This window comes from Denticeps clupeoides, chromosome 7 (genome assembly GCF_900700375.1).
Source record: "Denticeps clupeoides chromosome 7, fDenClu1.1, whole genome shotgun sequence".
NCBI lineage: Eukaryota > Metazoa > Chordata > Actinopteri > Clupeiformes > Denticipitidae > Denticeps > Denticeps clupeoides.
In genome coordinates this window covers 9133161-9148835 of record NC_041713.1, presented here as the reverse complement: position 1 = coordinate 9148835, position 15675 = coordinate 9133161, and the positions used below count along the sequence as shown (strand labels likewise).

Below are 15675 nucleotides of genomic sequence, written 5' to 3'. Positions count from 1 at the left end.
AAACTGGCAAAGCCATTGTCAAGTCCAGAGCTCATGCGGTGGCAAATTTACACACAGTTCTTGGCTTTATTCACAGCGTGTATCGACGACGCTGAAATTCTGAGGCCCATTACAAAAAGAACCCCAGCATTTATTACCTCTGTACATGTAATTATATTTAGTGTCATAGCAGGAGGCCTAGTGGCTTTCGAGTAACTAAGATACCGTGTGAATGCATGTTGCGTAACAGGTGCATCATTGCAGACTTTAGCCCATCTGTTGCTAAGCACAGTTTGTCAGCCACTCATTAATCAGCGGTCCGATTCTGTTGGCCAGATGTTATATGGAAGGTGGGCCGCTGTCTGCATGGCGCCGTAGAAGCACATGAGAAGAAGAGGCTGTGAGGCAGAACAGCGTTGTTGGGGTTTAGTTCTTCCTTCATACCAGCGTTTAAATGTTCAGGGTATGATAACAAGTGATCAAGTACGGCATTGTACAGCAATCAGCTATTTAGCTCTTCCAAAGAAAAATTTTTTTTGGATTTACGGCATTTTGTGTTGATCAGACGAACTTATACAGCGAGACTTGCAATAAGGGTGTCTTGCTTGGGAACACAGTGGGCTTTGAACATGTCACCCACGCTGCCACGACTGAACTCAGCGACTTCCACCCGCTAGCCACTGTTTTCAGACCTGGGCTGCGTGTCCTCCTCAGAGACACAGTGGTAAGCAGGAGAATATTTAAGGATTTTTTTTTTGATTGATGAACACTACTGTGTCCATCTTTCCACGGTTCCTGGAAGCTATTTCATGTGAGCTCGGTTAGGACGCAGAAGAGAACGGTGAGCTGCCGTGACGTAAATCCACCCGCTGGCGTCCGAACCGCGCCGGCCGCGGAGCTCCGCTCTTTATAAGCCCTGCGATTTACAAGGCGCCTGTGATTGGCCGGAGACGGGACCCTCGGCTCGACCCGACTGGTCGGCGGGTTGACGTTGATCGATTGGCCTGCTGCTGATTGGACCACGAGCCTGTGACGCGATCTGAAGAAGGGGGCGGGGCTTGGGAAGCAGGAGGGGCGGGGCGGCCCGTGTCGATCTCCAGAAACAGACAAAGAACACTCGGGACGTCAGGTTCTGCTGTCTGTACGTAGCATATGGCGCATCAAATCAAACAAAGAAAGACACGTGGCATACAGGATTTGTTAGTTTATCTAAAACCATGCCCTTCCTTTACAGTATTTTTCATGGCTCGTCACCATGCGAGTGAAATTGGCAAATTAATTTGACAAAATACAAACTAAAAATGATCCCAAACCTAAAGAAATAGACTGTGTTTTGTCACGGCCTGCCCTGGAAAGCTAATTAGCAGGAAATTGCTAATCTGTCCAGAAAGCGCCCTGCGTGTTTACAGTAGCTCAGTTTAATGATCCCGATTCAGCTCATTAATGTCTGAAATGTCATTATATGAAACGTACGCTTGACCTCGATGTTTTTTCCATGTTTCTATGAAAGCCAGACGCCGGGGCAGCTGAGAAGCGGAGACCGTTCCACGATGCTGGCATGATGTTGCCATGTTCGCTTATAACACGCCACTTTTACGTTAACCTAAAGTCATTCGTAAACATACGGGCAATTCCAATATTTTTTTAATTGTTGAAGAGAGTGTTAATAAATTCATCAAGTGACTGGATTCCATTGACGGCAATCTTTATCGCTGGATTTTTTGGAGAACCCCATTCCGCCCCTCGCGAGATCTGGCAACCCATGGAAGCGGCGAGCCACTCGTGGCTCCTGCTTCATGTCAATCGCGGATCCGTCCGCCAAAACCCGCGTCCTTCAGTCAGCGCCCGGAGAAGCACATGGTCCACGGGACCCGTCCAAACCCTGGCGTGCCGCACCGGCCATTTCAAATAAACAGGCGGGGCCCGTTCGGCGCTGTGAGCTCCGCCATCTGGCCAAACAGAGCCGGCGCGAAATGAATGAACTTTGCCCAAAACAAATAAACTCTTTGACGTAACGTTAACCCTGCGTCGCTTACAAATGGGGGAGAAATGTCGATTTATCCTCGCGGAGGGTAAACACCGCGACGGGCGCCTGCAAAAGATCCCGCGGACCAAGAGTTAATAGCGTTAAAAACAGGAAAGCAATCAAGCACAGGACGTGATCGGGTTTTAATATAATAGCCTGGAAACAAACGAAGACTTCACATCACGTTTTTTTTTCCGCAAACCGCGGTTTCCGGGTCACAACATCGTCACACCCGAGTCTGCTTATAATGAATATGAGTGAATTTTGAATATTGATTTTGAGGGTTATTGAGGAGACCCGTGTGCTAACATTCACTAGTATATCATTACTGACGTGAGCCTACTGTGTGCGACTTCTGTGAAAGATTTATTAATCGAACATAACATAAAATAAATATTTTCATTTTCTAAGGACTGATGTATATAAAAGTGATACGAGCTTTAGCGTAAAAGTTGAGTCCACATCGTCCACCTGCAGTATTTGTTCAAGATCGGTGGGTGGCGCTACAGTACAGGTCTGAGGTCAGAAGAGGCCATTTCATTTCATCACCCTTTATTACAAATTTATTACAAGGAATCCCTTCTAAATTTGAGAATGGGTGATATACAGCAGGTCTACAAGTAATATTTATAATATTTTTATAGATATTTTGGCATTGGGCCCAGGACCTGCCCTACCCCACAACATTACTTGTGTATAAGGTCCACTTTGCTTGAGGTTCCCTGCTACATTTTCCAATTTCACATTTCCATATGGTTTTGTTGGACATGAAATGAATGTCGGAATAGTATAAAAAGATTTATTTAAAAATATACTAATTTATGATTATTCTTCACATCATCCTTTCATATCTCTGATTTCCTTTCCTACAATGTTTACATAGAAATTGTTGGTGATTAGCAGTGAATATAGCAGAGTGGTGATTTGAAAGTAAATATTAGTGTGCTAGAAAGTGGAGAAGGGATTGGTCGAAACAGAAACTGATCAGAGAGAACAACAGAACCCTGAGCTGTGCATGTTGCGCTCACACACACTAGGTGGAGCAGGAGCTGGGTCACGCCTGAAAACATCTGTTATTTGTTCACATGAATCACTACAGGACTGATTGACGGCACTGGAGCCCCACCCCTTATTGGAGAAGGGGGCGGGATCTAAGCATTTACTAGCCTCATTGGTGTGACACCATGGGTGGAGGCTGGAGAGGGCAGGGCTTCTCGTGGCAGCCTGACTACATTGTTCCCACGTTAAAGCAGAATTGACATCGCTGACATTTTAAAGACAGCTCTATTCAGCAGCCGTCAAAGTCCAGTCTCTGTATCTGCTGCGCAGAACACTTGTGGGACTGCTCTTGTCTCCAAGTGATCCTGTAATCAGTGAAAGTGATTCGGGGCCTTTCAGTTTCAATCAGGCGTCCAAGAAGTAATGCTCTTCATGACAGCAACGTGTGGAAGGATTATTCAAACAGATACGCACATGTAGCTTACATGCATGGCCAGAAAAAAGGGGGAGGAAATGGGTGGTGTTCACAAGGTGGCGTTCAAACTCATGTATGAAACACTTGGCTGTGTTCTGGAGCAGAACCAGCTCAATGTTTGTTCTTGCTGAAGCTCTTTGGGGTCCTTTTATATGTGTTTCTGGGCAATATTAAATGAATGACAGTGTTTAATGAAGGAAGGTTTGAATTTCCAGCTACCTTTGCTCCAGAAAGTAGGGCTTTGCCCTTTAGCCTTACAGATACTCACACAGACATGGCGTGAAATTAATGATTCCCTCTTAACTATACCGCTTTTGTCCCATTCCTACTACGATGTCTCCTGACTTTTTTTCTGTGGAAAAAAATGACCTTTAGCATTTCATGCTTTGTTGATGATCCAGCTCTTTTGAGGGCGAGCAAAGCAAGAAGCGCCATACTTCCTTAACATTGCCAAATTTCTTCCAAAAGGTTGTGGTATACAGGATAAACTGTATGTAATCTGCTTTGCCAACTCTATCATGTATCAATTATTCAACTGGCACAAATGAGAGGTCCTACCTATTTTTTCATCGAGCAACGTCTGCATTATTACACATTTTTTACGTACAGCATGTTGTTGGGGGGGAATGATAATGTCAAATCAGATCAGAAATATGATGCTGAAATGAACAAATTCACTTATCCGATACCCTTTATTATTTACAACATGTTTGTAACCAACTAACTGAGCCTCATGAATTAGATAGTTACTTAATTGATCTCAAAAAGAAAATCCAAAGGGAAATTATACACCATTTTGGGTCTAAAATGTTTTGCATGTCTCATTTGCTTCATAACATCAAAACGTAGCCATGGGGAATTAGAAGATTCTGGTTACATTACTCTTACGGAACGTTTTGATAGTGAAATGAGTGCAGGCTAAGTCTTCTTTGCAAAATATGGTCCACGCTTGTTGTATCTTATGATAAAAAGTTATGAGCTGCTTTTTAAGGTCACAGCAACCGCTACTCATTTACATTTACTGCAGCCACTGAGCGTCAGCTGCTGTGGTCCTCAGGGAAGTCGGCAAAAACCCACCTGTCACAGCGAAGTATGGATTTTCTGTAGGACACACCTGTAATCATTTCTGTCACGGTCATCATTTTGCAATTGTTTAATCACTGCGGTGGTTAAGGTTGATCGGCGCTTTAACTTTAGCTCCATAATGTCAAGCCCCTTGATGTTGCTACTAGGACCCTACATATTAGTAGAACTTCACTGTGTGGTAAATGGAACCTCGGCACTGATTTCCTCAGCATTCCTCTGCAGGTCTTTCAGGCAATAGGGATCATTGGGGTGCGAGCTGGTTCCAGTGCCAATCCATAGTTGTACTACATCAATTTAGTTAAAAATGGCAAAACTATATAATTCTAAATTTACCTCTTATGACATTATGGTTACATGTGGTTCTGTGTTTTATTTAATTAAACAGCTAAACCTCATCTTTTATATAGATATAATGTCATTAAGTTCTTAAAAAATTATTAAAATCTAAGCTTCCAGATGGAGAAGGAAGGACAGTCAAGTGCATGACAATATGCCAATACCTTAGACTGAAAATCACAAGAGCAGCACTTAATAACCATCTCTCGACATGCTGAGAGGATCACTTAATAAGGCACATAATCATATGAGGGAGGTGAGACCTGGAATGACATTAAATCAATCCAGCCTCCATTCCTCCACCAGTGGCTGCAGGCTCCTGTGAGTTATGGCTGCCGGGGTTCTCCACTGTCCTGTTCTCAGCCCTCTGGCTTCTCCTCTCCACCCAAAATTTATCCTTATAGATTTAATTCATTATTCTTCCTCTCATTGACCACGCCTGATGGATCTGACAAGGCTCGTTACGCCATGATTCTTTATGGCTCCAGAGACAGAAGAGTGCAGGCGATTAAGGATGAGGAGAAGGATGGAAGGGGATCGATGGCACACGTGTTCAGATGACAGGAGAAGGTCCGTTGCTTAATAGTGAGTCGCTAGTGAAAAAGCTTGGAAATAACAGCTTTTACCAGGTTGCATTATCCTATTAGTGGTCTGGAAAGCTTTTGAAGTGGCACTTATTAATGCATTAATGGGTATAAAATTGCTTTCTGAAGTGAATTTCTCCAACAACAGATTTAGCAGAAGCAATGTAAAAGATATAAAATATTTGAAACTAACTAACCCCAACTCAAAGCAGTGGGAAAAAAGCTATATTTACACACCATGCCACACAGGGTCATCAGCCACATGTGTGGATGCCATTTCTGCCAGACCATCCCTTAAGAGGGCAATTTGGTCTAAGATTAGGTTTAATCTACATCACTGAAACTGCCCATAAGTGTTTCAATATTTGTTAGTCTCAACCCTGATTGTCAGACTTTAAACCACCGTGATTTGTTTTTCCATCCTGATTGGAATCAGAGATTTTCTGATTTAGGGTAAAAACATATTTACAATGGCACTGGCATGGGTGCCTAAATGCTGCTAGTTCAGTAATAATAGTGCTACAACATACTGCAGAGTAGACAATTACATGCATCAAAGTGCAGCCATGCAGTTTAAATCTTTAAGAATTATATTTTTATATTCTTTTAAAAATGCTTGTCTAAGGTGAGCTAGAATACAACAAAACTAGGGCATGTTTCTCATCTGCTGCATCAGTTTCAGTTTCATCAGATCAGAAAACCCTTGTTTTAATTAACATAACTTTACAACACCTCTAATTATATTTTTATGTTCCCAATGTTCTTATTTAATATTTGTTATTTGGTTTGGTTACATTCACAGGAAAATAAAATTAAAAAAAGATGGGAAAATGGGAAAAAAGACAATCATCTGCCAGCCTAATGGTAAATTCCTGTTCAGCAACAGGAATAACCGCCACAGAATCAAAAATAGAAACTGTCCAAGCCATTTCATAAGAGGTGAGCCAGGGGTAATTTTCTGTGAGTTCAAATTTCTGTGAGTTTGTTCTTGCAGGTCTTTGGTCTTCAACAAGCAGAAGACAATGCATCCATGCATCTTCTAGGCTGACTGCAACAATAAGATTGAACCTGACACATCATTCCACATGGGCCCTCGCTGTTAGTCAGCGCAGCATTGTGGCTAATCAAGGGTATGCCACGCGATTACAATAAATCTCTTCCCCTGACGGCTCGGAGTAAATAAAGAAACCAGCCGCGATCCGGATCTGCAGCCAAGTCCAAGGCTGGAGACGGGCAAGAGAACGGCCCTGTCATTCATCAAGCCGGGACCTGCCGGGACCTGCCGGGCCTTTCAATCTCCCTCACACTCTCCAGAAACACCACCACTGATTGCGTTTAATGTCAAACACATGGCCTGGCTGAATTTTCCCACCACCGGGTGAGAGGCGCCTGGCTTCATCACAAAAAAAAAAAAAAAAAGCAACTGTAAATCAAACTTTTCTGGCATCTGAAGCATTTTTCTGTGTAATATCATTTCTCACATCTACTTCTACTGCGAGAAGAGGAAAAGCAAAACACACAAATTGAAAGAAATGTTTTTGTTGGAACCTTGAATGTGTATGTGTGTGTTTTTGTGTGTGTTTGAATGTGTGAGTGCATTTGAGTTTGTGACCAATGTCACATCTTTTCATGCAAAATCCTGACTCAGGGATAAGCGGCATCCCTCTCTCTGCCCTTCTCTCGCTCTCATTCATTCACTCTTCTCATTCAGTGCTGTGGAAGGCCCTTTCGTGGGCTGCCCCAGGTCACATTTAACCTGGAAGTGGTCTGATTGGGCCAGGGGTCACTTTGTGAGGGGACTGAACGCCCCCTCCCAATCCCATCCATCAATGTCGCACCATTATTAGAGCTATTATCATCAAAGTCAGAATGTGAATTATAGCAAATGCAAAAAGCAACGCTGCAGAGACGTCACCGTGACCCGTGCCAAATGACAGAGAATCAGAGTGTGACCTCAGAGGTGACATCAGCGCCACTTTTAATACAGATGACACAAAGCAGAAAGCAGAATGGAATCATTTTTGCAATAATTTGCCATAAAACTTTTCCTTAGAATAAAACAAATGCTATTATTCATGCATGCCATGTTCTCCATCAATCCTGAGTCTTGGAAATCTCCAAACAACATCTTGCGACTGAGCTTTGAATTATAAATGTGAAGATCGAAAACATAATCATGCAACACAATGGGATGTTTGTGTTTCTTGGCAGTTTTTTAGGGCGTGTGCTACTGTTGGTGTTGTGTTGTGTAGCTGGTGGGAAGCTGGAATGTCTGTGCTCCACATGGTTCTTGGTGTCTGAAGTCTCTTTCCTCTGTCTCCTGGTGTGAGAGTTTTTATTTTTTATTTTTTACAGTAGCCGCCCAGAACAGCAAAAAAAGCCGCGTTGCATTATGTCTCGCTTCACTGTCAGCCGCCCGTTTTAATGTGACACGAATCCAGAGCAATCATTGTTGCCCCTTTTGAAAATCAACTCATGCATATTCATGAGGGGACGGAAAACGTGCCACAGCAGAGACGGCACGCAGAAATTAAGAGCAAGAAAGAGTGCCGACGCAACAGGGGGCCAATCTGAGAGACAGACCGTGGAGCACGTTCAAACCACGAGCCTTCAGTCTGTCTGTCACCGCTGTGTGTGTGTGTTCATGATGCACAGCGGGTAGAGAGTTGGCTCGTGCATGCATGAGCACACACACACACACACACACACAAAGTCACAAAGACATTCGCCCAAACACAGACAAGGACTGAACTGATTTTCTTAAATACTTTTACAGATGTATGTCTATGTTGCCAGACGTGTGATTTGATTTTATTACACAAATTAACATCCTCTGTACGGGGGCATATAGAATTAAAATACACTTACAACTGGCATGATGTTTTCTACTTGTACCACAAACAAAAAAATGTGCCACTTCAAAATGCTACATTTCAGAAAATCATGTTGTATAATACTTGTCATAGAGCAAGTATACAATTCAGGTGCTTTTATATGTGAAAATATACAGATATACAGATTAAATTGGATTGAAGTGAAATAGCGTAATAGTAGAATCACATTTTATTATTAATAAAAAACATTGCATTGCTTTGTGATAGTTCATGATTTGAAACATTGTATGTATGTATAACCAATTGTGTTCAGGTGAATGTATGTGTATTTCCGCGTGTACCTCAGCATGAGGCATCTTTGTTTTTCCCAGGTAACGTTTTGTATGAGCTTTTTTGTCTGCACTGGAAACCTCGTCCATTTGGTGCCTGGCAAAATAGCCCTTCCAACCGGGTTCTGGGAGTGAATGTCAAAGGTCAACTCTGACGCCCCTGTATGGTCAATCAAAACCCACTCACTGCCACAAAGCCAGCCTCTCTCTTTATGACCCAATTTATAAAATCACTGTGTGGCACAGGAGAGGGAGCACGAGATGTGCCTCTGTCATCCCAATCCCCTGTTTTTCAATTATCTGAGGGGCTGCGGGGGCAAGGCTTCAATTTTCTTTCAAGTGGGGGATGGCGGCATGTAACCTTATCTTATTTTTGTTCTGGGGTAGTCAGTACACTGGCTCCCTGCCTGTCAGTGGATCCAAGGTTTGCCGGGAATCAAATCTCGAGATACGGGCAGACATGTGTGACGTGGGCAGGCGGTGGTGGCCGGGGTGTGCTGAGTGTGTCCGAGAGCCGGGGACCCAACGAAGGTCAATTGCTTTGCAGGTCCCAACATGTATCCCTTTGAGTAAACAATGCATGTCAATGGATTATCAATATGACTCCTTATGCCGTGTCAGACCAGCTTAAGTGTGAAAAATATGCAGCGAAAGGATCGATGGCCAATCCCCAGTCAGATCTATGGCTGTCTGTGTGCTTTATTGAGTTTGAGAGGCTGTGCGAGGTTGACAGTCTCTCTAGAGAACGACTCAAAAGCTGCAGTAATTAAATTCAACTGTTGTACATAAATCTTCACAGAAATTTGAAATACGTTTTGCATTGTACTTTTGCAATCTTTACATCTTTCTCTAACACTGGAAAAGTAAAACAAGAGGTTCAGATGGTGAAATTTGTCCACTTAGCCCTTTACCACTTTACAGAAGTCAGGAAACAGAGCAAAGAGGACAACAGAGTGTATCCCAGCAATCTGCGGGCAGGGACAGCAGATGGAGGGTTTGGTTTTGTGAACTTGCTCCATACTATGTGCTAATTTCGAATCTTTTAAATACAGTCGAGGAGCTAAACATTAACAATTCAATCAGGTCTGCATTGAAAATGACTAAAGGCCTTCCTGCAAAGGAAATGTAAAAGAACAAGGTTGGGAGTTCAAGTCCCGAACTGCCAAGGTCCCCACACACTGCTGCTTGGGTGTCTTTCATGGCTGCCCACTGCTTGCTGGGTGATAGGATAAATGATAGGATAGTAGCCTAGTGGGTAACACACTCGCCTGTAAACCAGAAGACCCAGGTTCAAATCCCACTTACTACCATTGTGTCCCTGAGCAAGACACTTAACCCTAAGTTGCTCCAGGGGGGGACTGTCCCTGTAACTACTGATTGTAAGTCGCTCTGGACTTACATTGCTGTAAATGTAAATGACAAAAAAAAAACAATCTCTTTCACTTTCGCGTCATGAATTTTCTGCATGAAAGGGAAAATTTATGGCAGGTGGTTTGATATTGTGTGTGTGCATGAAATCCTAAATTTCATAACAGCAGACTCAGGACTAAGACTGAACATATGATGCAGCCTTGTTATTTGGGCCAGAAAAGGAAAGGTCAATGGTTTTAATGCTCTGTGCTATCATGACACCTGACCTGAGGTCAGTTTGTTCGGTCTGCTCTAATTTCAGGTTATTCTGCTAAAATAGTCCCGATCAAGAGTCATCTGCAATGCATGGAGACTAACCAGTGCCCTCGCCGAGACAGGACCTGCTTCCTAATCAACAAATTCATCCCAGAACGCCTTCAATGTTCACCCTGTGCCCTTTCCCAAGCGGTGCCTTAATTACAACACAGTCTGCTCTGTCCTTTCCCTTAGGGTCTTAACTAGCCCCTGACCCCTCCACACACTGACCGGTCCATCACAAGATATTCCCCGCTCTAGGCTTGCAGAACCAAAGGTGCATCCGGGGCCCACTTTGCCTTTGAAAGCCGGGTCGCACAGGATGGCCTGGGGTCGACTCTCGCTTGACCTCTTCGTGGTGTGAACACCAGGCCGACCGTCGCACTCTCCAAAACCCCCTAAACAGCCGGACTTCCTCGCTTCTTTTGCTGTAACTACAGCTCCACGTGGTTATAAATTGATACGTCTTTGATTTAATAGATCAGTGAACTGATTGATGGTATCATGTTCTGCTTGTATTTGACTCACTGAGCCATGTGACACTGCATTTTAGGGACGATCCTTATGGATCCTTTGATGTAGTTCATATTAATACACTGGACACTATTGTCCTGGAGCTCAGTCATGACGTCTATGGTAAAGACAAGATGTTCACATTAAAGTAAAGTCATTTTGCCCTAAAATAATAACACAGTCGTCCATATCGGTGACGGTAATTAGCGTTAATTCACGCTCCGGGGCTCCTCTGGAAGCCTATTCATGTAGATCTGTGTTACGCCACGGTAAATTGCGTTCAAACACCCCTATCAATTAAACAGGAATAAGGAGCGTTTTCATCCGCCGCGCTCGGGATGGAGAACAAGAGTCCCCTTTGGTCGCCAGAAATCGCCTCCATCTCGGACGAAAGTCACCGGACTGTCGCGCGGCTGAGCGGCGAGCGGCGGCGCGTTAAAAATCCGCCGGGCGGAGACGGCGCGATGGCGGGACGATGAGGCGGAAGACGGCGGCCAGGCGCCACGTCGGCTGCGAGTTCGAGGCGGCGGGGGAGCCGGAGGGCGGCGAGCGAGAAGCGGACGCGGCGGCACCGCCGAGCCCGGCGTCGTGCGTACGTAGCTCCGGCGCTCCGCCGCGCGTATTTGCCTGAAATGTCGTGTTTTTTTTTTATATATATATATTATAATAATTATTATCATCATCGAGGTGTGTGCCACCGACTGAACCCCGTTTTTACAGCACAGGCTGCAGAAGAGGAGGAAACGCGGCGGAGAGGAGACTGCGCCCGGTGCCACCGGCTCGGCGGAGTTGAGAACGCGGGTCTGCTTTCCTATTTTACGCGTGGAACTTGCTCGCAGACGCGGGGCTGTGACTCGTCTTAACTCGTCTCCGTGTTGCACACGTGGTTTAAAAAAAAAAAAAAAAAAAAGGTGCCTGGGATTGAAGGGGCGTGGGAGGGCAGCCATGGGCCATTTGAGTGATGGAGGGTGAATCAGTCAAGTGGCTCTTCGTCACACTGTCCGCATCAAACCATTAAACCAAGTAGCATCGTTTTAATTTAAAAAACGGGGTGGCATTTGTCACACTCGTGTACCTCGATCAACCATTTCTACTTCAGAAACGAGCCCGCGTCCCAAGTGCCCCAGGCCCACGTGGCACAAGTCCCCTCCAGCCTTACAATCAACAGGTTGTAAGGGCCCTTCGAAGTAGTAACTTTTAAGCAATGTTGCCTCAGCGTCACCAGCGTCAAGCATCCATTCCAGTGGTGTTGGAATCTGATTTTTGCCATCTGGGTTGACGTGACCATAGAAGTTAAGGGACACTGTTGAGGGGCACAGTATTGGACAGCATTATCAGCCATTCGTTTTCTGGGACTGTGATTGGGTGTCCTGGGCTTTGTAGATACTTCTGTACATGTGAAGGACATTGTCTCACCACTCAGTTGACACAGAAGTGAAGAAATTATGCGGAATGCAGTAATGAATCACAACTCAAGTATTTTATTTATTAAAGAGAGACAAACCGCACTAGCGTGTGCATCACAATTTCGAGCTGCCAGTTCCCAGCTGCTTCATATTTCATATTTTATACCTAGGGATTTGAGTTGGACAACTTTATAACTGAGCATGGAAAAGACACAACTGAGGTAAGATGAACTACCGCTACAGCGTCTGCATGAATTATGTAACATTTGTTAACAATTATGTAACCAAAATCACACCATATTCTCACCAGATTCTGGGAGGTCTCCAGTCTCAGTCCAAGGCGGAGCTTGTTGCTATGGTTTTGAACATGCACAGAGAGATGGACAACCTTAGAGAGCAAATCCGATGCCTTGTGGGTAAGTGGGCGGGTCTTCATGAACTGAGGAAATAAGGAAGAAACTGTGAAGAGTCTGACCACATGCCTGTTAAATGGCTTAAATTATTTTAGCCTGGAGGTAAAAGTACACTTCACTGTATGTCTTACCTCCTGCATGTAAAATCTATTGATTGGAAACTTTGATCCATTAATCAGAATATGACAATTCTAATAACTGAGTAATTGATTATTATTCCAGTTATTAACTACACAATCTATTGCTTTTATATTACTGTATATCTGTAAGTAATAGTGAGTTCATTTGTGATTTCTAACTTTATGTTTGTGTCAGCTTGTGGACGTCTGGCACAAAACCTCGAAAGCTTGGTTGAAAGGACGGATTCTTGGATAACCAACAGCACAAGAGTAATGTCTCCCCAAATATTTGTGACCAGCGGAGTACCATCTCAGGTCATCGCCCATGATGTGCCAAATGGACGGTGGTCCAAAATGCTCACCAACCACAGCAGAGCTTGTGATGCTCATACAGTTCACGCTGCTGTCAATGGAGGAGAACCACAGGGGAAATCAGCACCAGTTTTTCAGGATGTAAGCGGTATCCGTGAATTCATACCGCTGTTGAGGGTTCTGCCATTCTGATCTGTTGTGCAATGCTCTGCTCTAGTTTATTACTGCAGAGCTCCTGGATCGCTGTAACACCGGCACCACAGCTCAGAAGCTGACCAATGATCTTCTACGTGGTCTTTATGAGAGGGACTGCTTGGCCTCACATTCAATCTCAGGCATTGTCAATAACAAACGGGGTCAGCCCAAGCCTGCCCTGCCCGCCGACGAGGTCCAAGCAATACTGAGTAAGCATGCATGACTTTCATATCAGAAACGCCAGACTTTGTTCCTTCTCAAGCGCTCTATTTTCTGGCCTCTGCCTGTGAAGCATGAAACTTTATAAGTGGTCCTCGTTGGGATGGTGTTTAATTTTTTACATTATAGAACAAGACTGAAGACCAGGACTATGAAATATCACACATGAGGTTATGTAATAAAAAAAAAAAAAAAGCAAACACGGCAAAAAGTTTGTGTCTCTCCAAAGATAGGATTTTTTTTTGCTGTGGTTGCAGCATTTCACACTCTTGGCTTGTCTCCACCACCTTCAGTTAGACAGGGCTGGTTTGCAACAGTCCTGAAGTTTCATGCTGAACACTTTCTTGTCATTCACTCGTGTTAATGAGCCTCTCATGAAGCAGATGACGACAATAGTGAACAAAGCACCCATGAAGGAAAAATGAGGCGACTCTGAAAAAACTACTTAATATGTAAAAAAAATACGAAATATGTTTCTTGTGTTGGATTCATCAATAGTCTCCATAACTGCCAGATTAGTGTGTCCAATTTTTTTAATGGTAGAGTGCAAATTTTTGCTAATGCTAATTATGGTCAATTCTTTCATTAGGGGCAGTGCAGCATTTTTTCCCGGGAAAGACAGATTCTGAAATCAAGAGCTACATCCGTCAGAAGTTGCAGAATGAGGCTAAACGGCTGCGGAAGAAGCCACACCCGGAGTCTAACTCAGCGTCAGATGGAATACGTACTGCAACTGTTAACACATAGGGCTAGGCCTTGCTGTCCTTCCACAGTCTGGTCCTTGGGGAATATTCCTGACTTTTCTCAGCAGGGAACACTGTCGTTTCTGAAACCTTGAAAAGGACAAAGGATTATAGGATAAAAAGCAGCTCCTTCCATTCGAGGCTCACGTCCCCGTTTGTCTCAGTGTGAGAACCGCAGGTAATATACAGATGTGAGTTCAGTGGTGTGGAAAAGCAAGTTGAAGGGTTTTTGTGTAAAGCAGAACTTCTAGTATGATCAGCCTTAGTTGCCAACCCCAGATTAAGTAGACGATGATTATTTCATGTACAAATGAAAAATATCCTAATATTTGTCAATTAACTACTAGAGTCTTTAGCTACACTGCAATTAGTAAGGTCGTATTAGGAGTGAAACAATGTCCCATTCGTAGCATAGCAACTGTTACAAAAGGTGAATGTATTGTAGCTGACGGAAAAGAGTTATTTGTCCACTTTTGATTCCGGCACAGTTTATAAAAGAGCAGAGCTCCAGTGTCTGTATGGTCACCACGTTAATAAAGTGTTTTTCATGGTTTGTTTGGACTCTTTGTGTAAGTGTATTCGCAGACCTCAGGACTGCCTATGATTGCTAATAGTAATCAATACAGCCTGAGGCACACCCCAAGAATGAAAATAATCAATTATTTAGCATGAATATTCAGAACTTCCACGACAGATAGAGGATGAAAAGAAGACTGAATATTCCGAAAATATACATGAAAAGCCACAACCCTACATTTTTTTTCACTTTTTTATTGCAACATGCAAAACAATGACATTAGTCATTACCAACCAATAAATTTAATGGTCTTGATTATAAAATATTGTGCAATAAAAAGCATCTGAGTTGAAAAAGAGAACTGCATACATAAATCCTGGCAGCCCCAAGGTCTGGAGCAGCTTTTGCTGTGTCTACTGGGGCTCTCAAGCTCACATTTACCAGCTGTGCACCCCCTGAGCCACAACAGAAGAGGACTGGGAACAAAGGATGGCGTGGGAACCGCATATGGTACATAATCAATAGGCCTTATCACATGTGCCCACAGACTGACAGACATACGGGCAAGGAGCCATGCTATTATCTCTGATATATGAACCCAATCCATTTCAGTGTCAGCGATACAGCAGATAAAAACTGGACAACATACAGCGAGGAGGAAGGGAGACTGGCTGATATCTCAGTCAGTTCAGACATCCTAACTCTGAGGTGGGATGTCATGAAATCATATTCCAATTTATTTCTGGCAGCATGGACAGGCTGAACAATATACCTCTTATGCTAAAAAGACTTTTCAAATTCTAGTTATATTTGCTATATTCTCTCATTTTTATTAATTTTCGTTTATTTTACTTAAAATTATGAAAATTCTTCATAAAATGTAATGAAAATCTGTAATATGAGAAGTCTTTGTGAATGTATGTTA

At 43.6% G+C, this 15675-nt stretch overlaps 1 protein-coding gene across 1 annotated transcript; it reads left to right on the top strand.

Annotated features, from left to right (window-relative positions):
* Nucleotides 1–11103: 11103 nt before the first annotated feature.
* On the top strand, nucleotides 11104–14786 carry LOC114793418 (uncharacterized). The gene is made up of 7 exons (XM_028985157.1): nucleotides 11104–11418; nucleotides 11547–11627; nucleotides 12403–12453; nucleotides 12543–12648; nucleotides 12961–13217; nucleotides 13294–13480; nucleotides 14080–14786. The coding sequence occupies exons 1-7, from the start codon at nucleotides 11302–11304 to the stop codon at nucleotides 14235–14237; spliced, it is 957 nt and encodes a 318-aa protein (XP_028840990.1). The 5' UTR covers nucleotides 11104–11301; the 3' UTR covers nucleotides 14238–14786.
* The last annotated feature ends 889 nt before the right edge of the window (nucleotides 14787–15675 follow it).